General features: G+C 44.3%; 2 protein-coding genes across 2 annotated transcripts in view; one reads left to right on the top strand and one right to left on the bottom strand.

Annotated features, from left to right (window-relative positions):
* The window catches only part of rmdn2 (regulator of microtubule dynamics 2), a 28,246-nt gene extending 17,073 nt beyond the window's left edge, over nt 1-11,173 (top strand). The window contains exons 6-11 of the mRNA XM_080508060.1: nt 4,935-5,010; nt 6,342-6,419; nt 7,709-7,807; nt 9,414-9,467; nt 9,546-9,626; nt 9,853-11,173. Coding sequence (XP_080364186.1) covers nt 4,935-5,010; nt 6,342-6,419; nt 7,709-7,807; nt 9,414-9,467; nt 9,546-9,626; nt 9,853-9,906 — 442 coding nt within the window. The 3' untranslated portion in view covers nt 9,907-11,173. The remainder of the gene's footprint in view (nt 1-4,934; nt 5,011-6,341; nt 6,420-7,708; nt 7,808-9,413; nt 9,468-9,545; nt 9,627-9,852) is intronic.
* A 6,177-nt stretch (nt 11,174-17,350) lies between these two features.
* On the bottom strand, nt 17,351-20,943 carry cyp1b1 (cytochrome P450, family 1, subfamily B, polypeptide 1). The gene is made up of 3 exons (XM_080507968.1): nt 20,611-20,943; nt 19,498-20,502; nt 17,351-18,886 (listed from the first exon to the last, which is right to left on the bottom strand). Exons 2-3 carry the CDS (start codon nt 20,490-20,492, stop codon nt 18,313-18,315), a joined length of 1,569 nt encoding a protein of 522 aa, XP_080364094.1. The 5' UTR covers nt 20,493-20,502; nt 20,611-20,943; the 3' UTR covers nt 17,351-18,312.
* Between the last annotated feature and the right edge of the window lie 481 nt (nt 20,944-21,424).

Raw genomic sequence — 21,424 nt, 5'->3', positions numbered from 1 at the left:
CGTGGTTAACGCTAGCTACAGTAAATGTTAGTCCATATAGATGCTGTTTTCTGCTCATGAATTATCAAGAAGGCAATAGGTTGTGGAACATGTTTAGTGAGCATGCCATATACGGCAAAAACAATCTGTTTTAACGAAGCAAGCAAGCAGCTAAATACAAAAAAAAATGCCACGCTTCATTCAAAGCTTGAAATAAACTCAACATAATATAATTTATTAACCCCCTTGGGGAAAGTCATTTTTTTTCTGCATTGACCGATCCTTTTTATAAGATGCGGCGGTGCAACCACATTACGGCACTCCAGGGAGCTGATGAGGAAATCTAGTCTGGTTCTTGGTTTGTATTACAGCATCGCTGTTGTGTTTGTTGTAACTATTTGTGGCTAAACCATGTGCATGCTGCAAATGGAGAAATAAGCATATTGGTGTCTTTGTAAACCCCAGATGTTTTTGTTTTTGCTGAGGTATTGAAATAGCAATTGGGTATGTCTGTTTTTCATATATATATATATGTGTGTGTATGATGTGTGTGTCTGCTGTTGCATCTGCATGCATTGGGTTACATGAGGGCCTTTCGTGACAGTGAGCATGAGGCCTATTTGTCTAATCTCAGCAGGCTGACACCCGGGAGATGCGATTGTATAGTTGTATCCCTTGCTTTGTTTATAGGTGTGGTTTCAAAGATCCCACTGTGTGAAGTCAGCCTATGGTAATCCCTGACTCTCCATGGTACAAAGGCTTGTGGATTAGGCTGGGAGACTGTGGCAGTGCCAGTCAGAGGAGGGCTTGGTGGAGGGGCGGGTCGCTCCATTTGACCTCTGCAAAGACTTCAATTTCAACCACGTGCCCCGTTGTTAGTGACAGATTTGTGCTCTGTTTTCGGTAGCCCTAGTAACCTGTGTGTGTGTGTGTGTGTGTGTGTGTGTGTGTGTGTGTGTGTGTGTGTGTGTGTGTGTGTGTGTGTGTGTGTGTGAGGTGACATGAATAACAAGGGTTATCTCATATGTCCCTCTATTAATAATAATAATGCATTGGTTTTATGTGGCGCTTTTCATGGCACTCAAAGACGCTTTACATTGCGTTATTCACTCACGCCATACTTGATGGTGATAAGCTACGTAGGTAGCCTCAGCTGCCCTGGGGCAGACTGACCATTGTCCCCCCGGCAGGCAGAGATGGGAATTGAACCTGCAACCTTCTGATTGGGAGACAGCCGCTCTACCAACCGAGACATGCCGCCCCATAACGGTGGGAAGAATATATGTGGGTTCAGGTGAACAGTTTGTCCTTAATGTTGATATGTTACAGTTGAGAAAATTGGATCCAATGGTGCCGGCCAGAGGGCGATTGATTTTACTTTCAAATTTCTCAAATTTCAATCAAATGGAGCAGCTGTGGGGTTCGCGGGACAAATAAGTCCCATTTATAGATGCTCCACTTCACAACTTGCGCTACTCAAAGGATCTGGTGGTAGTATTCTGATTACCAAAGCACATGTTAGGAGGCCTTTTGAAGTTCATGCCTCCATGGACGAGGACGAGGAAAATGGGGGATCTACCCAATAGAAAATAGCTCGCCATGATGTTAAGGCTGATCCATGTATCCTCTCGTTCTTTTACAGGTGAAGTGTATTGGTAAATTTCTCGTGTTCCTTCAGATGGATTGTCACAGGTTGGCTCCTCCTCGCCCCTCTCCGTCCTTGAAAGAGCCGTCTATGTTTGGCTTTGTTGGCTGAACTCAATCTGCTGTTTCCGCAAAGCAGCCGCCACTTAAGGCCTTTTTGTTTTTTCCCATTAGAGTCTGGGATTTCGTTGAGCCGAGGTAAAACCACCGACTAACCTTGCGCAATTAAGTACTCCGTCCTCCACTCTTCCGCCCCTGTCATCTTTCGTCGCCGCCCACCTTCCCTGCCCCCTGTTAATATTTCCCTTTTCTTCCCTAAGACAGTCGAGGAGAGATAGTATTTCAACTTGCAGCAGAAAGAAAAGGATAAACAGCAGCAGCTCGGCCCCCGAGGCTTGACACACCTCTGTACACCTTCGCATCCCATCTCCTCATTCGCTCCCTCCCCCCGTGTCTCTCCGCCCCCACGTCTCCACCGAGGGCCTTGTGCAGTTTCACACAGTGACAATAGACCTGTTGCATAAGACCAAACACAACACTTCATCTCCCGCTGGAGGTCATTGTGAAACTTTAGATGTTTATGTTTGAAAATGACATACCGTGGAGGATACAAGCACTCAAGAAGGACCAACTTGGACATAATTTCATCTGCTTTTAGCCTGTGGTGCTACATCCTGATTTTTTTTCTTTTTTTTTTGCCAGCCAATCTCTTGGAAGCACAACTAGTTGTAGCACTTGCCTGGATGTTGAGCAATTTCTCCCACAGCCCTCACCTGGGCACAGCCTGATCTCAGTAATGATTACCATTCCGTTCTGGTATGCTGCTCTAGTTGGTCTCATCATCTGCTCAGATTTATTGCATTTAATCACATCGGCAAATTACAACATGCTCATAAAGGAGAGGGATGACTAAATAGTTAGTGTAACTCCCACGAAAATTGTAGTGCCAAAGTCATTAGTATGGTTTAGTTGTTTGGATTTGCGGAGGATTTAAGGTCATTTTAAAGGTTGAGAATAAAGGCTTGGAATAGATATGCCGGAATTTCATATGTCCATGATGCAGTTAAACATTTTCAGTTGTTTGGTCACATTTAAAATAAGTTCCAAATGTTGACATGCAAAACTGTAAGGGGAATCATAAGATTCTTCTTTTAAACAACTGCTCCATCATTATTTTGTTCTTATCTCACACTTTTTTCCATCTGAATGAAGTTATTGCACCAGTGACTATAATGATGGATTCCTATAATTACAGTGACTTTTCAGTGCCTGTACACAGTGTTGAACCTGACAAATATCCAGAAGTACGAAATGTCACTTGTGGTTGTTCTGGATTGAAATTGTGTCTCACTCGTACTGAAGTGGCATCAGAGTGTGAATATTTCCTGCCAGCTCAATCCTCCATATAAAAATAGTTGTCTTCAGTTTCATCCAGTGATGATGACGTTTTTATCCTCCCCACTCATTAAAGAGGTTTTTTTGGGTTGTTTTTTTTAAGATTTCCATTTTACAACTTGGAGAAAGAAGAGGGGAGTTCTGCTACTTGCATTGGAAGCCAATCACCAAGTCCAAAGTCACTTCTCATCACATGACGGGTTGATGCGTTGATTTTGTGCCTACCGAGAGGCGGGGGGGGCAATGACTACTATTCAAGGGCCCAGTTTAATTTACTGATGACAGATTTTTGTCGTGTAACCGGTCCTGTGCCATTGTGTGAATGCGCACAAAAAGCACACTGAAAAATTGAGAATAGTGTGCTATGACTTTTATTAATGATTTGGCAAGCTGTTTCTGCCAAAATCAGAGAAAAATGTTTTTTTAATTGTCTTTCAATGGGAATTTTTTGTGGAAAAACCCTCAAAATTGTTCCGTCTTTAACACCATGAGGCTACACCATACTTTAAGTTAGACTTTTTAGACTTAAGTTTTCCAACGTTTTCCCCCATTTTGGAGATTAGAATACCTCTGGAATGTTGTAGTTCTCATGTAATCCAAAGATGCATCTAAAGAAATTATCAATATAAACAGGTAACCAGTGCAGTGTAGGAACTACTTGACCCACTACAAGCGACCGTATGAAGTGCGGCCACACCCAAGTGTCCCGGCTCCGTTTTCCTCTCAGCGGCCTTTGAGTCGCTGCTGATGGATCTGCTCAAAGCTTTTACATCCAGTAGTGTGTTATCATTGGAAGCCAGGCAGTGCAACTGCAGACTGATAGCGTCTCTGCGCCTCTGATGTTTTGGAGCTCTCCACTCATCGAGCGCCAACCAGTGGCAGTGTGGGCGCACCCAACGCTACCTTAAGAAAATAAACCTCGCTCTTTTCGGTTACAGTTGCACACAATTCTGCCTTTGCACGCGACTGCTGAGTGAACTTAAAAGGGACGGCGATTATTTCTCTCGCAAGAATGTAGCCGGCAGGATTCATGCTTATGTTCGGGTTTTACCAATAAGAACCTTGTGAAATTACGCGTTTCTTTATCTTTGTTGTGTTTCTCTTATAATTGGCCGTCCGCCACAGCTCCCTTTTTCTTATCCGTGATTTCATCTGGGCGTTGTCGTCTGCATCAGCATGCTGTGCTTGATCGATCTGAAGACAGAGCATGAGCAAAAGTGACTGCAGTAGACCATCAACATGTCTTACCCTTTTTAAAAAACCCACGCTCGTGTACGAGGCACCTCCGTTACCAAAAACACACGCAGTCGTAGATTCCATCTTCCATCAGCACCACCGTGTCGGGCGATGTTGTCAGATGACCTTTGCACACACTGATCCTTTATATAAAAAGGTGTTTATGTCACTCCACAGTGCCTAACAAGAGTACCAGCAGGATCAAAGCAGCCCGGCGGTGAAAAGACTTTGATCAGCTCTCTCCTCTCCAAACCCTCAGCGTCATGCTGACTTGCAGATCTCCAGGCTGAACTTGCCCCTTTGTTTCCCCTCCACCTGCCCACTGGTCCAAAACTGCGGTTTAATTATGTAGGCGAGGGAAGGAGGCGAAGCAGCTTATCTCTGCTGAAGTGGTCTAATGAGGAGTCTCGCCGGAGGCCGCCGAGTGTTGTGGTTTTTCAGCACCACATTGTGAGCTCGGTGTTACTGACCCAGAGGAAAGGTGGTGTGATGGAGAGGCATTGCTGAAGGTCTCCTGAGCTTCACCTTTCCATTCCGCCCAAAAAACTGTCCCTCCGAATGTTATAGTATTGAGGTTTTACGTGGAAATAATACTCATCATAACTCTGTGTTGTCAGTTCTGTTTGTTATTCCAAAATGTGCCTCACACACTGGTTTTGGCGTGTGTTGCCGTTGTACAGGTATGCCATCATGTGTGGAATCATGGCAGAGTACGACACAATCCAAAACAAGATAAAAAATGGATACATCTTTAAGGTAAGAGGCCATGACTCTCTGTCCTTTATGACGAGATAGTACGTTTGCATGTTTACAACATGGCCTGCATGTAGAACAGCTTCCTCTCGCTGCTTTTTTTTTTCTGCTTAAATTGCCTTAACATGTGATATTGTTTCACACGTTAAGGTATCGCCTCCGAATTTAATGACTCCTCAGTTTCTCACTAATGGAGTAGGTTGTAATCCAAGTACTTTATGGGTTTTTACTTTATCGTACGGTGGCTACTTCATTGACCCCCAAAGGCACTATTCAGAAAGCTCAATCCACCGGAGACTGAAAATAAATGCATTTCACTTGTATGTGACTTTTTGTTTTTAACACTTCCGAAGCCTTAATGCACTTTTTTATGATCAGCTATATTTACTTGTTGACGCAGATAATTATGCAGACATTAATGACGATGGCAGACATGCAAGGCACACAAACACACACACAGTGTTGGGGAGAAGAGCTTTAATAGTTGGGCCACAGACTGATCTACTGGATTAAAGAAAATAAATCCAGTCAAACCGAGATGCTGTGGAATGAACTCAGCCCTCAAACCTTTCCTGAACATTGTGCAGGCCTGATCTGCAGCTCCTTGGAAGAGCTTGCTTTTGGTTTATTTCTGCCAACGCAGGTTCAAGCGGCTATTAAATCCTGGCTTTACGTTCATTTAACGCCGACAATGAATGCCTGCTGGATGTTGTCATTAAAGACTTGAAAGCTTAGGTTTGTTAGTGTGGTATGAGATTAATCAAATTGTGTTTGTCTCTTCTCTTGACTTAGAGATCAGATCACATTTTTTGACCCGTTCATACAGAAAACCAGGACGTTTCAAAGCGCTGTCTTGCCACCGTATGCACTGGCTGTAGCGTCTCCTGTTTACTCAGACGGAAGGGGCATGGCCACTCGTATCACTTAAGCCAGCAGGCCACTCCTCTAACTGTACAGTTGCATAAGATGGAGTATGGAACAACAGCACGTAGCTTTTTATCTTCTGTCAGCAGCCCCCCCCCACACCCCCAAACACCATGCCCCTTCAAAACTCTTGACAGGTGAAAGAGGGAAAAAAGAGAGCAGCGGAGGGAAGATATGAAAAAAAAAATAGAACCTGAATCGGAGAGGAGGAGAATGGAAAAGAGCGAGGGAGGGTGCGTGACAGCCAGGAGTGTGTGGTGGCTCGGGCGAGATCGCGTGTGTGAGAGGTGTTTGTGAAATACTTGTGGCTTGGTGAAGCAGGAAAGATCAGGTCAGAACAGAAGGCAGTGGAAATAGCAGCCGCGTCATGAATCAACAGTGAAAATCTTCTGTCTGCCTCGTCGTCCCAGGATCATCTGGATAAAGCCATCGAGCTGAAGCCCCACGACCCCATGTCCTACTACCTGCTGGGCCGCTGGTGCTACGCCGTACGTAACGTCCAACACACACACACACACACACACACACACACACACACACACACACACACACACACACCCACTCCTCGCTTCTGGCCTCACGTCTGCACACTATGAATTGATGGAGGGCCGACTTGTCCGTGCAGCTTCCGCCTTCACTCCGCTCACCCACCTACGGGTTCCCCTCCTTCGTTCCCTCTTGTTTAGTTTTTCCCCCGAGGTTTGTTTTTTTTTTCCCCTCCCCGACATTCGCAGAGGTTAGCACCAGCCGTTGTTAGCCTCACATCAGATTGTACCGGGGAGATAATTTCATCCTGTTTCTATTTGGGCTCATGTTCTTTCTGTGCACTCGGTTGTTTTTGATGCCGCTGCTGATTGCTTTTGAGACCATCATTCTTCATTTGTCGGTCTTCTAGCCACCGACCATTTATCTAAAATCATGTCCCCTGATGGATTATTGTCTCGGAGCTTGAGAGGTTCAGTTCATCATTGAGTTTGGTACCAAGTACCTGAAAGGACGGAAGGAAGCCATTACAAGGGATTTGCCCTGATTAAATTCTATCCCAGTCATTTACACTGCAGCTCCTGCTGAATGCAACGGAGCAGTAACACCTGATATTTTCGGGGATCGAGTTTAATGGGCCGCCTCTGCTGCGTTCACACTCAACAATGATCCACTGTTTGAATTCAGCAGCGGTTCTGTCTGAAAGGTTCTGCGATGACGCCAGAGCAACGCTACACCTGCAATTAGACGCTGCTCTGTTCAGAATGGAGCACGGCAGGAACATTACATGTTTGACCCAGGCTTCTGCTGATCATTATCATCTCCCGCTAAAAAAAAACAAAGTGTGGAAAGACTTCTGCGTACAACGTAACGGCAGTCATGGAAATCCTGGAAAAGTCGCAGGAAATTGGCTGCAGTAGTGAAGAAAAATGATACGTAACCAATCCTGCAAGGAAATTTTGTGGGGATTGCTTTCCATAAACGTGTACCCACAAAATTCATTAAGTTGGGAATCCAGCATATCTGTTAAAGCACTTGATTTCACTGTCGGTTTGCTCTGAGACGTCATTGCTTTGAAGGAGAAAGTCGAGAGAGAAAAACATCATCATTATGTTAGAATAATGTCTCACCGAGAGCTGGAAAATCAAAAATCTTTAGATGCTAAACACAAGTCATTTAAATCTCTATGTTGTAGTCTTAAGTCTAACTGCTCAGCTGTGGTATTTGCTTGTCGGTGGTTTTGTAGAATTTGAGGCATGAAGCCAAATGATGTTTCAAACTGTTTGTGGTGCAGGTGGCTCAGCTGTCGTGGCTCGAGAGGAAAGTCGCCGCAACTTTATTTGGAGAGCCTCCCAGCGCCACCGTCCAAGATGCACTCAACAATTTTCTGAAGGTAACGTGAGGTCTTCACGCCGTCTGAGCGAAGTGAGGTTCAGTGTTCTGCCCAATCACACCTCAACATAAATGCAGATCTTTAAATCTTTTATTCCTGATGAGTCACGAGGCTTTATCTCGAGATGAATAGATTATTGTGGAAGCTCTGTTGTATTGCTTTAGTGAGAAGAATTATACAATTTTCTTTTTTAATAACTCTAAAATGCTGCTTCACGGTTCCAAGATTTTAAGAAAGGTGTTTTCAGGCTGAGTCTAAGCATGCCTGCGTTCAGTACTTGTAAATTAACAGTTAATTTAAAATGTTAGCATGTGTTTTTGCCAGTAATATTTTTTCCTCACAGATTAATTGGTTCCCCCTGATTAATGTCACGGTCATTCCAGAAAGAAAAAAAGTTGCTTTATTGTCTCGCTCTGTGTCCTGCGACACAGTTATGGAAATTATTAAGACAATTATAATTACGTAAGTGTGTTCTCTTGGTCAACAGTAGCAGCTACCGAAACGTCTATTTTCTATCTTTGAAAAAAAGTCAGCATTTGCATGAATTTGTTATCCAGTTACTGTGATTTCACCAAATATAATGAATAACAAATATAACATGTAAGAACAATGGTGCCTGACTTGACAAAATCAAGCTTTTCATAGTTTATTATCGATTATTGAGGAATAAATGACAGAAAAATCTAAATTTTGACGCACAAATGTCCCTGTAATTTACTGTTTACTGAATGCTCCGGTGATGTTTTAAGTTCTCAATAATGAAACCCTCTTTATTTGGAATTTCTTAGCCTGCGTTCCCACGTTTCCGATGTTCACGTAGCAGAGAAAATACTTTTGCTCCTGGCTAAGTTTTCTGCGTCACGTCAAGTGTTTCCTCGCCATCTGGTCCAATCTGTTACGACACGTCACTTGTGACTTGGAGGAGGAGGAGGAGGAGGAGGAGGAGATCCTCGCTGGAACCACGTTAACAAACACACCCTGCAGCACTGTAGAGGCCCTGAGCCTCCCACCCAGCGGTGGGCCATTAACACCTCAGGTTGAAAACAACCACTGGTGCGGCCGAAACAAGCACTAGATTTATTCAATAAAAACAACAGCGTGACGTGGTTTTGATAAGCTACTGCTCCCCCTTCATCTGTCACTTATAGCTCAGTATATCTGTCTAGTAATGTTCACCACAAACCGAGCAGAGAGGAAATACTTCCATGTTTAAATCTCGTCAGAATCTGATTTCTGGTTGACTTGTTGACGTCTGGTCCGGGATGAACAATGTCTTTTCTAAACAGAAGTCATCTGTACCTGACGAGAAGAATTTGTATAAAATCAGACATATTTTAAGATAATGTTCAATGACACAACATTAAAAAAAGAAGAAGAAGAAGAAGAATCCCGGTAATAAAACTGCATCTTAAAGGAATGAAATGGTAAAAGTCAAACATGCGTCACTGTTCAGTGCAACTGTGTGCGAATAGTCAGTGAGGAGAAGTCCTGAAGGTTTAAAATCCAGCGGGAACCTGTCGGTTTAGCGCTCCACTTCACGGCGCCGTCGCAGGCGTCACATCACAGTTTCTCCAAAAAAAAACAAACACTTGTTTTCTCACTCCAGGTGGAGGAGATCCAGCCCTCGTATTCCAAACTCAACTACGTGTTTCTCGCTAAAGTAAGCTCGCGTGAACGTGAAGAGTCGCCACAGGATCCTGAACGACGCTGTGACAGTTTGTGGTCTTTTCCTTGGCAGTGCTACAAAGACCTGGGGCAGAGGGAGAAGGCCAGGAGCATGTGTGAAGCTGCTTGTTCCATGAACGGCGGCTCCAAAGAGGTAAATGGTTCTCTCTCTCTCTCTCTCTGTGTGTGTGTGTGTGTGTGTGTGTGTGTGTGTGTGTGTGTGTGTGTGTGTGTGTGTGTGTGTGTGTGTGTGTGTGTGTGTGTGTGTGTGTGTGTGTGTGTGTGTGTGTGTGTGTGTGTGTGTGTGTGTGTGTGTGTGTGTGTGTCAGGAAACCTCAAATAAATAACTAAATAAATCTGAAATTCTGTTTCTGTTGCAGGATACAGAAGCTCAGACGGAGCTGGACGTCCTCTGCCCAGCGCTGGGACTGTGACCGCATAGACGTCTGTGGAAATGCAATATGGCTGCTGTGTGTGTGTGTGTGTGTACATATACTGTGTTTTGATAAGCCATCACTTTTGATTCACTCTGTGAGTGTCGGAACATGCGTGGTGGCCATGATATCGTTAACGGGAGCAATAACACCGCCACCTTCTGATCCGTCCTTTGTACCTTTTAATCAGGCCGGGGTTTTAATATTCCGCATATCGAGCTTTTAATCATAGAAGCAAATCTCACCGGTTGTACAAAATCGGTGCTTTTGGTTTCCCTTTTTTAAGAAATTCAGCTCAGACCTGCGTGTAGCTTGAAGCGTATTCGGTGAGCTTGTTGGTATTGGTGAGTATTGTGTGTGTGCAGCAGTGCGTGACAGACACAGGTAGGCAGTGCAGCTCCGGCGCGTCTCGTGGTTACCAAGTTCCCCCCACAACAAAGGCCTGTCGGGTTTTTTTGGCAAAGTGACCCACTGAACTCTTTGTCCTCCTGCTTTCTGTTGCGTCTCCTGCCACACATCCAGCCAGCAACAAGGAAAGCATGCGAGACGGCGCTGCGCCGGGACCACAGGTTGGACCTCGCCGCCCGGCAGACCCGCCTTATCACCGTCCTGACGCGGCCGTGACATCATATCACGTGCAAGAGATCTTTTGTTTGTCCAACTCGAGCCTCATTTACATGCGATGCAGAGTTCATACGTGACTGATGGTTTTCAAAAGTAACCCTGGCACACGCATTCACGGTACTCTAGCTACACCTTAAACCAGGTTACAAGTCTAAAAATCTCCCTTCTGATCCTTTAGGACTGAAAGGGAAAAAGACTTTTCTCACACAGTCGTCTGTTAAACTGCAAAAGTGGAGCTGGACAAATTAAAATGTGCAACATGAATTAGACTTGTTCTGCTCGTTTGCCAGATTATCTGTAAAATGTGATTGTTTTCCTTTTTTGGGGGGTTTTTATGAAGCATCTCAACAAAAGCTTCCTTTAGATTTTAAAGTCCCTGCTGGACTATTCCTGGAAGTTTGTTTTTTTTAGGACGACGCGATTTAAAGCAAAATTTGTTTACGCACAGTTTCCTTCCAGTGAAGCAGAGAACCGTCCAAAGGCGCCCACTCAACCTGGCAGTTTGATGTTTGGACAAAGGCTCTTGTTACTTTACATAAATACAACACCTCGTTGTACGACTGAAGGCTCATCCAGCTCAGATTTCAGTTAATGTAAAAGACATGCAAAGGTAACAGCCTGTGGTCACATTTTCTGTTGCTGTTAATGGCTGAAAAAGAAACGGGGTGGGGAGGGGGGGGGGTGATTTCCAACATCATGAAATCAAACGTATTTAACAGGTTTTGGACATTGGAGTTGGAAAAGACTGAGGTGGTGGTTGTTCAGGCAGCTTTACGAGGTGGAGGCTGCTGCTTCCCTTCACACCTCTTGATGCTGCTGCTGTGAATCAGGAGTTTGTTCTGGACACACAACAGTCCCCCTCAGTTCATCTTCAGCTCCTCTGCTCTCAGAGTTTCCGTCGTTCCACCTGCTCGCCCTCCAAGTCGGGTTGTTGATCCCTGCTGCGCGGCGCTCCGGTCGCCAGTACGTCTCAAAACTCGTACAAAGACAAAACACACGGACAATTCATAGCTAATATCTCCTTCACTGCAAACTGCACAATCTTAAATTTTTGTATTTCATTTTTGTATCTATTGTTTGTATCCATTCCCACTGCTGAGCCAGTTTGATTGTGTTTGTAGATGGAAGCATTATTTTATTTATTCAAAAACACAAATCGGGTCTTTTTGAAAGTGTCACGTCTCTAAAGTTCCCAGAAATGATGGTCCAGAATGTTTAATCTTTGAAGAGGTCGATTTGACCTGCACATGGTGAAAAGAGCATTTTGCTCTCAGCTGCTTTGAGCTGTTGATATATGGGGTTGTGGGTTTGATTCTCTGATCATGTAATCATGCAGCCAACTAGTCCAGCTCCTGATCATAATAATAGTTTGATCATAGTCTGATCATAATTAGTTTTGCAGAGAGATTAAGTTGCAAGAAAACACTAAGATCGCTTTTACTGTTGTGGTTTAAAAGTTTGTCTGTTTTTTGTTTTTTTCCCCTGCAAGCAAATGATGCATGCTGCTGCTGCTTTGTGACGAAATGTGATTCATCAATGCATTGAAGAACAATTAACACGTGTGGGTTTAATAGCTTGAGTCACTGAGGTGGGCACATGGTGGAGGCTGAGGATGAGGATGAGAGAGCAGAGGCAGTTCTTCATGCAGCTGCTTTCTCATCAGACCAAAGTGGTATGCGACGGTCTCATTTTATCTGTCTGATCCATTCCGAGATGTTCTCTTAATACTGAATGTTTAATTTAATCACATGTATCATGCGGGGTTATTACAGGAGATTTTTTTTTTTTTTTTAATGTGTGGATGATAAGTTTGTTTAATATGTGAAATCTACCTGAACTGTCCAAAATACATGGGAAATATGGGGTTTTTTTTTTTTTTTTTTTTTATTTACTACAAGTGTCTTTTTGGCTTTAGTTTTTTTTTTTTTTTTATGCCAAATTCAGTTGTTGACATTATGCAGGATGAAAAGAACTGAGTGATTACTGGTACTGGAGTGTGTGATTAAATCTGTGCAATCCCCCGCGAAGAGCGTGTCTTTTAGTCTCCTTACTTTTATGGCTGTTTATAAGGAATGCTGCAAGTTATGTAATCCCTAACTTATAATTAAGGATTTCTTTTCTAAACAGAATTGATCGGGGCCCGGTGAGACATGTGGGCTCCTGCAGGAGGTTTTTAATGCCTCTCTTCACTTTTTACTCCCCAAAGCACACGTCCTGTGCCAGCAGCGTTGGGAATTTTGTTACTGGATGAGATTCAGGTCAGATTCCCACCGGTCTGGTCATGTTTCAGCCTCTTTTTTTTCTTTTTCTTTTTCTTTTTTTTGTTTTTTGTCTCGTCTCTTCTCCACAGTAGAACCACTTTAAAATAGGCGACTCCCCAAAGAGCACAGGTGTTTGTTTATACAGTCATGAAAACTTCACCTTTCTCCACTGTGTTTTTATGAGCACTTTATAATCAAAAGCCTCGGCTGAGACATCTGCGTTTGTTCCCGATGTCTGTACACGCCGGCCGACGAGCCGGGGTTTTATGGCGCAGCGGTTTTGGAGGCTGCATCATCATAACACATTTATTACCCTCTTGATTCCTTCACAGATTTAGTGTTAAATTAGAACTGTTATTCTGTTTTTAAGGACAGCATCATAATTGATTTAAAAAAACAACAAAACTGAAAGATTGACTCCTGTATTGAGGGACTGGCGACCGTCGCAGTGGAGTTTGGATCCATGTGTGCACATTAGATGAAAACTTTATATCCAGTGGCAGTCAGACGCTCTTGTTATGATCATTTTCACATCTGGAGAATACAAACGCGGTCCCAACGGTCGTGAAAAGGATGGCGATCGTGTGCCGTGGCTTTTACGCATCATTAAATGAGATTTTTGTCTTACAAAAACCATCTGTGTTGCAACTATAATGTCACGATTATTATCGATGGTGTAACACAATAGGAGAAGCGCTTAGATGAGCAAAACTATCATATGAACATCGTTGATACTGAAAATGCGACAAGTGTAGATAATGAATGAGTGACACTTTATTTCAATCGTACAAATGTAAAGGAGGAAAGGAAAAGAGAAACATTTCAATCTAAATTGTGGAGAGAAAAAAACTAACAATGAGAACACATCCCACTTGATCCATGTTTGAAAATCAAAAAGGAAGAAATCAAAAAACTTAACTCCTACCCCTTAAGCGCTGTGACAAAAGTTTCTGGTCATTTAATTTAAAACCCCAATTGTGCAGAAGAAGATGATAAACTGGTACCTATGATGTAGTTTTCTCTGTTAAACAAGCAAACCATCACTAAGGTGAACTGCTGTACTTGTCAAGTATCAACTCCTTATACGTTTTCTTAAATGGAATTATATTTGATGATTGTTTTATCTGAGTCTTTAATCTGTTCCACCTCTTTACTCCACAGATTGTGACACTTTTCATCATGTGCTTTTTAGAGTCGTTCGCACTTTAGGCATCTTGAGATGTAGTTTTCTTCTAAACTCACTATCACTACATTTTCTAGATGTCACCTGGTAATAAGTAATTCTTTGCTTTATATAATACTTGAATAGTTTTGAACTCTGCCAGATCCATGGATTTCATCGTTTTTTTATTGTAGAAATAGTGGGTTAGTGTGTTCCCGGACGTTAACCTTATAAACAATTCTTATTGCTCTTTTCTGTAAAATAATGATTTTTTTTTGTAAAGAGCTTGCATATGTGTTTGTTCTGATCCACCCTCTCTATATCCACACCCTCTATTATTACGTTTACCGGATCGATTATTTTATATTTACCAAAGATCATGATTTTTGTTTTACACAAATGTAATAATTTGTTTTTGTCAAACCATAAAGTGATTAACTTCAAATGTTGCTGCAAATCCTCACCAGTACGTAAGATATTTGTATCATCTGCAAATAATGCAAATTCCATGACTGTGCTTACTTTACATATATCATTGATGTACATTATAAATAGTTTGGGTCCCAACACTGAGCCCTGTGGGACGCCACTCACCATATCTAGACATTCAGAGTGACGGTCTCCATCTTCACAAACTGTTTCCTGTTCTCCGAATAGCTTCTAAATCTAAATCCGTACTGACTCTCTGATAACAGGCTGTATTCTTCTATGAATTTGTCTAATCTGTCATTGAAGAGTTTTTTGAGAATTGAGGGAGAAGAGAAACCGGCCTGTAGTTTGTGAAGTGGTGTCTGTCACTGTTCTCGTAAAGAGGAACGACATTAGCGGTTTTCATTTTACTGGGAAATTGTCCTGTTTGAAATGATAAATTAAAGATGTAAGTTAATGGCTTGGAAATACCAAATACTTTTTCACGAAACAATAACTTCCCATTTTTCTCCATAACAATCTGTTGATAGTCAAATGGCGTCTTAACTAAAACAAATGGTTAAGCAGAATAAGATGAGACATTAAACGTGTTTCGCCATGAGGTGAAAGACAAACACACTGATGACATCACTGGACACTCTTAAGTGATCAGCAAACTCGGAAACGTGGAATATTTTTACATATCAGAGTTGATGAAGTCTAATCGAGTTTAATGAATTCACATTGTCAGTTTTACTGAGTCCAGACATCAGGTAGTTTTTATTGGACGTCTCGTCGTTATTTCCAGTAGCGCTGTAGCTAAACGCCGAGTGGCTGTGTTTATTAGAGCGACGGAATATTCAGATTGTTTGTGTGGTTCCAGGTTGAACGCATGGAGTTTGTCTGTGACTGAGATGCAGATGAGATCACATTTTCTGACATCAGGGGAAATTCAACAGGTTTACGTTTTTTGGGGTTTTTTTTGCCACTTTGAAGCATTAAAAGTCCTCTGTTTGCCACAAAGTAGACATTTGATAACGCGAGTTCGCCAAGTGTCACCTTTCGCCGTCGTTCATTTTCCGTCAGCTTACCTTCTGTCGTGATCTTCACCTGGGAGGTTTCAACCCCGGCTGACCTGACATCATCTCAGATAATCTCAACCTGAACTCTGCTGGGACATTTCACTGCTATCGTCTCATTCCTGAGCTCGCGTCGTTCAAAGTCGGTCCGTCCGTCTTTGTCACGGTGTCGCTCATCCAGGCCTCCGTATCTCACTCCGTTCGCGGCCCGGGCCCAGCTGTGACCACGTCACACAACTCGAACATGCGCGGCACCTGCTCTGTAGCTTTAAAGGTATACAGGAGGATTTTCAGGAATTTTAGGAAAGAACCGCCCTCTCCACCGTTTGAAAAAAATGCGCATGCGCAACGCTGTACCTGCTCCCGAGACGGAACGCCTACTAAAACGCGTGCGAGAGACATGCACGAGCCCAGTTCTCCTCGTGCACGCTCTGTTTACAAGTCACAAGTCGGCATCGCTCACATAAGCTCACTTTACAAGAAGATTTGCACCAGAGGGGGTGAAACTGTGTAAAAATGTCCGAGAATAATGCGTCGGGTCGGCCACCGGCATAATGAGAGCCATGTGGAGTGAGCTGCGCGCAGGGACGAGCACGTACGACGGGCTTACGTCATATATCACCAGAATGATTGACAATTGGGAGAACCAGTTATTTTGATGATCCACCCGGAAGAAGAAAATCCTCTACTATACCTTTAAGTGACATTTTAATGTATGTGTGTGTCCTGTTTGTTCCGTCAGCAGCTATAACTCAAGTCGTTTCCCGGCTGAATTTGTTGTAGTAAACCACGACACTGCGGGGACCTCTGCCACTCTAAGCTGGTTTATGTTTGACGCTCCGTCGTCTCTGATTCTGTGAAGGAAAACAGAGTGTTTTTCTTCTCATTCATAGAGATTATTGTTGGAGCGCAGCCACGCGTGACTTCCCTGCCACTATTTAGTCTCCAGATTTAATTCTGTATTGGTGAACGTGGAGATATGCCGTGATCACGAGCTGTCTGGGTTTGTCACGCTCCGGCCCGTTGGCTCTGATTGGAGAACAGGATGTTCTGGAGAGGCCAGATAAGATGCTGCATGTCGAGAGGGATCCCCCCCCCCCCCAACACTTCCTGTCTGGTCCCACCTAACATGGCCTCCTGCCACGAGTTCTTTGCGGGCAGGGTAAAGATGCTTAGGGTGAGTTTTTTTGTGGAGTCCAATGCAAAGTTTTATCTGTGTCATTCAACCTTGTGAAGATGTCCAGAAAAAAACACACCAGTGGGAAACAAAAGAATAGCATCCGTTTTTATTATGGAACTGTACAATATCGTTCAAAACAACTGTCAGGGCGGCAGACTGAAGAGATACTCCAGAAAAGCAACAACATCACAGCCGTGGTAAAGTGGAGTCCGAAGCTTAATGTACTGTCCTGCTGCAGTCAGCAGCTCTCCAGGTCTCTCCTGGTTTGGTTTTTCTTTCACTTATCTAATTTGCATGTTTCTGCTCGAATTTTGCTCTAAAAGACACGTCAAGGTTAGAGCAAACCGTTGGATTTGATTTGTTTCTTGAGCTTCATGTGTGAATTTATTGGCAAACGTCACAAATCAAAGCATACATGGAAGCAGGTAATCTTCAAGTTAATATGCTATTATGGATTTTTTTTTTTTTTATTATATCAATTATTGGTTTCTATTGTTTTCTGAATTTCAATAGGAATTAGATTGCTTTAAGTGATTTATTTACTACGTTTAACTGCTTTGTAGCCGTTTACTTTTATCATATGATTAATCATCTTTTAATAAAGAACACATCAATGCTTTTGCCAATAAATTTGATTCACTGAGACACTTGAATGACCTCAAGGTGCTGCTAGTTCTGTTAACACCTTTATACTAAAACATGAGCCTGATTTATTAGTATAATTAGTGCTAACAAACACAAAAAAAAAAAACGACCTTAGAGTCAGAGCTTTAGTGTCTCAGTAGAATATAATAATAAGCAATTAGATGAGTTTAGAAAACGGTAAAATGAAAACTAGCCCCAGTGGCCCAACCCTCATGTTGAAAACACAAATCTCTATTATGTGATTTGGTTACTGGCATTCATAAAGAGGTGTGTTGCGATTTTTCTTAAGGCAGAAACCTACAACAGTTAAGCTCATACAAAATGAGAAATAGACGTCTAAATAACACTGATTTCATATTTTCACATCGGCGTTACACAGCAGTTGACAGATGCTCTGCTTTATCGACCCTTCGTGCTCTTTTTGCCTTTTTTTTATTTCAGCCTCTGCCAACAGGGTTCAGAATATATTAAATTCCTCCAAAAAAATAAAAAAATCACATGGGTTGAAATAGTTTGGGCTTCTTGTTTAAGCCTCTCTTCCTGAGTAACGACACTTTATTAAATTGCACGTTAGTATTATATGTATAGGCACCGGGCATAAGCGTTTAATGCACTCCATGAGCTTATTCACCTGTTGTTGGGCCAGCAGGCTGACCATGGCACACTGGATTAAAAAATATAGCAGCCCGGCTTTCTGCGTTTACCTTCGAACGTCACACATGAACATGTGTCTCAGGGAGCAATCGACACAGCATGAGCGAAAATGAATAGAAGTGAAACAGATCGGTGGTGATTTTGTTTTTAAATAGTGGCATTTCCTGTAGCCTGACGGCAACAACTATTTCTAGGATAATAGCGAAGGATCTCGCATGTACTAGTGTTCGTGATCGAGAGTCTCTATGTGGTGAGTTTCACAGAACTGCCTCAGAGATGGAGCAGAGTGAGTCTGGTCTCTGGTGTGAAGGTCTCCTGAGATTTCAGGGGATCAATATGACTGTGCCAGCCTTCATTTGATTGGATATCGGCTTTGCTCTCAGCCCACGGGGACTAACTGGACGCCTGGCCGACGGCCGCGTCCAGCTGCGTCATGTTGTCCCGCAGGGCCACAGCCACAGAGAACGAGTGCGGCTTCAGCGTCAGGCCGTAGTTGTAGTCCAGCTTGGGCGGCCGGTCCGGGTCCGCGGCGATGTGGCACTGGTGCACCAGGAGGGAGGTGAAGAGGAACAGGTGCAGCTTGGACAGCTCCTCCCCGATGCAGCGCCGCTTCCCCAGGGAGAAGATGAGCACGCCGTTCGCCAAGTCCTTGTCCAGGACGCCGTCCTCGTCCAGGAAGCGCTCGGGGTCGAAGGTCTCCGGGTGCGACCAGACGGCCGGGTCGTGGTTGACGGACCACTGGTTGATGAAGACCACGGTGTGCTTGGGGATGGAGTAGCCCATGATGGTGGTGTCCGCGGTGGTGGAGTGGGGGATGGTGAGGGGGACGAAGCTGGTGAAGCGCATCACCTCGTAGATGAAGGCCATGACGTACGGCAGCCGCGGCTGGTCCTCGACGGACGGGATGCGGCTCCGGTCCACCACCTTGTCCACTTCCTGCTGGAGACGCACCTGCAGCTCCGGGTACCTGCAGTCACGGGGGAAGGGCGGCATTAACACACGCAGCTCCGAGAGAGAGAGAGAGAGAATGACAGGCTCAATGTCATTTACACCCTCTGAGAAATGTCTGCAGGTGTTGTTTTTTAACAAAACAAAACAAAAACCCATCAAAACCTGAACTCCTGTCTGGGCGCGTTCTTTCTTCCACTTGTGTTTTTGTGGGGGGGGGGGGGGGGGTTTAAGCTTGTTTGTTTTTTTTCCATATTATTCTGCCAGTGCCTACCTGTGCCTCACCTCTCCCACGAACACTGTTATGTAACAATGTGCTACTGAACTTCTTCAGGCTTGTACAGGCCATTCGCAAGCACAGTCTGATTTACTGATATTCGCATCATACCCAGCCAGGGTGGAGCTGCCTCACATTTTAATGATTTATTAAATAAAATACATTGATATTAAAGTAATTTGGCGTTAATTTCTGTATGTTAGTATTGTTATCAAATTAAGATGTGATGATTGACAACGCTTTCCTTGTTGTGCACCACTTCAAGTGTCTCTTAAATATCTCGACAGTTAAAATGTAATAAATCATTGCAATTAAGGAAATAGAAAGATCTCTTGAAATAGCGTTTCTCTTACTTGACCAGGATGAGGAAGATCCAGTGCAGGGCGGTGGACAGTGTGTCCTGACTGGCCCCGAAAATATCCCCCACTGCGGAGACCACGTAGTCTTTCCCCTGTGCTTCTTCTCTCTTCTCCGTGATGCGCTCGAGCGCCACGATCAGCGCGTCCGTCACGTCCTTGATGATGCTGGACTGGATGGACTTTCTGTGCTGGGTGACCTTGTCGCGGATGAACTGGTCAAACTCCCGATTGAGCGTCTTGAAGTTCTCGTATATGGTTTTGATGGGGTTGGGGAAGTACTGGAGCCAGGGCATCACGTCCACGATGCTCCCTGCCCCGACTGTCTGGGTGAACTGGTCGTTCCGACCCACCACCTGCCGGAACTCCTCATCCTCGTACGAGTACCTCTTCCCAAAGCACACGGCGCTCATGATGTTGGCCGTGGACACCACCAGGTACGCCATTGGCTGGAAGAACCCGTGCGCCTGCGTCTTGCCCACGAACAGTCGCAGCACCTCCCTGACCTCGCTGATGATGTGGTGCTCGAAGATCTTTCGGGTGTGCGGGTTCCCGGTGGAGAACATGCGCACGGCGGAGTGCGCCGCCCTGCGCTGCGCCTTCCACCAGGTCGTGACGGTGCCAAACGCGAAGCTGCTCCCGCCGGAGATGTACTGGAAGGAGGTGAAGTCCGGTCTGCCGGCGAACTCGGGCCCCTGCTTGATGAGCGCCTGCCTGATGTAGTCCCCGTTCAGCACCACCACGGCCCGGGAGCCCAGCTTGATCTGAAACACTGGCCCGTATTTCTTCGCCATGCGCGCAAAATACATGTGCGGCGCGCTGCCAAGCTGCGCGGCGTTCCCGATGAGCGGCCAGGCGAAGGGTCCGGGCGGGCCCGAGCCGGGCCGCTGCCAGAGCCACCGGCACAGGTGGAGGGAGAAGAGCAGGGTCACACATGCCAGTAACAGAGCTCTCGTTGTCGCTGGGTTAATTCCATCCAGTGTCACCTCCATGATGGATCACCTGCAGGGCAAGAGCGCATCACATGTCAGAGTTTGCACACTTAATGATTCACATATTAAATACCACCCGGTGGTGCTAAACCATGAAATATGGGATGATGAAAAATACCTGTTTGTAAACTTTTTCCATAAAAAAGAAAAAGAAAACAGCTTTATGACTTGTGCAAAAAAAAAAAAAAAAACGAACTAATACTGCTTCAAAAACTCAAATTCCATATGAGACGTGATACTCCGACAGACACATCCTTTTAAACATTTAAGTCTCAGGCGTGAGTCTACATCTTTTATGGAAGAGCGCGATGCAAACTTCTTGCCAGTGCGGGCCGCTTGCTGCGCACCTGCAGACAGCGCGTGAAAGTGTTGCGTTGCGTGCGCAGGGTGTTCAGCCTGTCCATGGTGTGAGGCGCCAGCGCTCAGATTCAAGTCATTTATCCCCGCACCGCGCAGCATCACTGCACGTCTGCGTCCCTGCAAGCGCGCTCCGGCTTTGTTACAGTGGGCAGGTTTGTTGCAAAGGGTGTCACCGCACCCTCCTCCACCCACCAGCACCATCACCTCCTCCCCCTCCACCCCGCCGCTCTGCCCTCCCTCCCTTGGTATTACTGTTCTCAGGCAGCGGCTGTTATTGGCAATGGGTGAATAAAACAGAGCGACAGAGAGCAGCGTTCTTCAAATTATTATTATTATTATTATTATTATTATTATTATTATTATTATTATTATTATTATTATTATTATTATTATTATTATCATGATAGATAGATAGATAGATAGATAGATAGATAGATAGATAGATAGATAGATAGATAGATAGATAGATAGATAGATGTGTTGTTAGCCTATACAGTTCCCAATTATATATATATAATCTATATTTTTCTATGTTTCTTGATACCTGTTATATATGCCAGCGCTTCTTGTCA

Source organism: Blennius ocellaris (genome assembly GCF_963422515.1).
Source record: "Blennius ocellaris genome assembly, chromosome: 13".
In the NCBI taxonomy this organism is placed as follows: domain Eukaryota; kingdom Metazoa; phylum Chordata; class Actinopteri; order Blenniiformes; family Blenniidae; genus Blennius; species Blennius ocellaris.
The sequence above is the reverse complement of the archived record's forward strand: the minus strand, read 5'-3'. Positions and strand labels throughout refer to the sequence as shown.

Bases quoted from the DNA above. Each gene is read 5' to 3' on its own strand.
- cyp1b1 (XM_080507968.1), bottom strand. From the start codon at position 20,492: ATGGAGGTGACACTGGATGGAATTAACCCAGCGACAACGAGAGCTCTG. The intron at 18,887-19,497 runs GTAAGAGAAACG...CCGTGACTGCAG, and splicing joins ATCTTCCTCATCCTGGTCAA to GTACCCGGAGCTGCAGGTGC.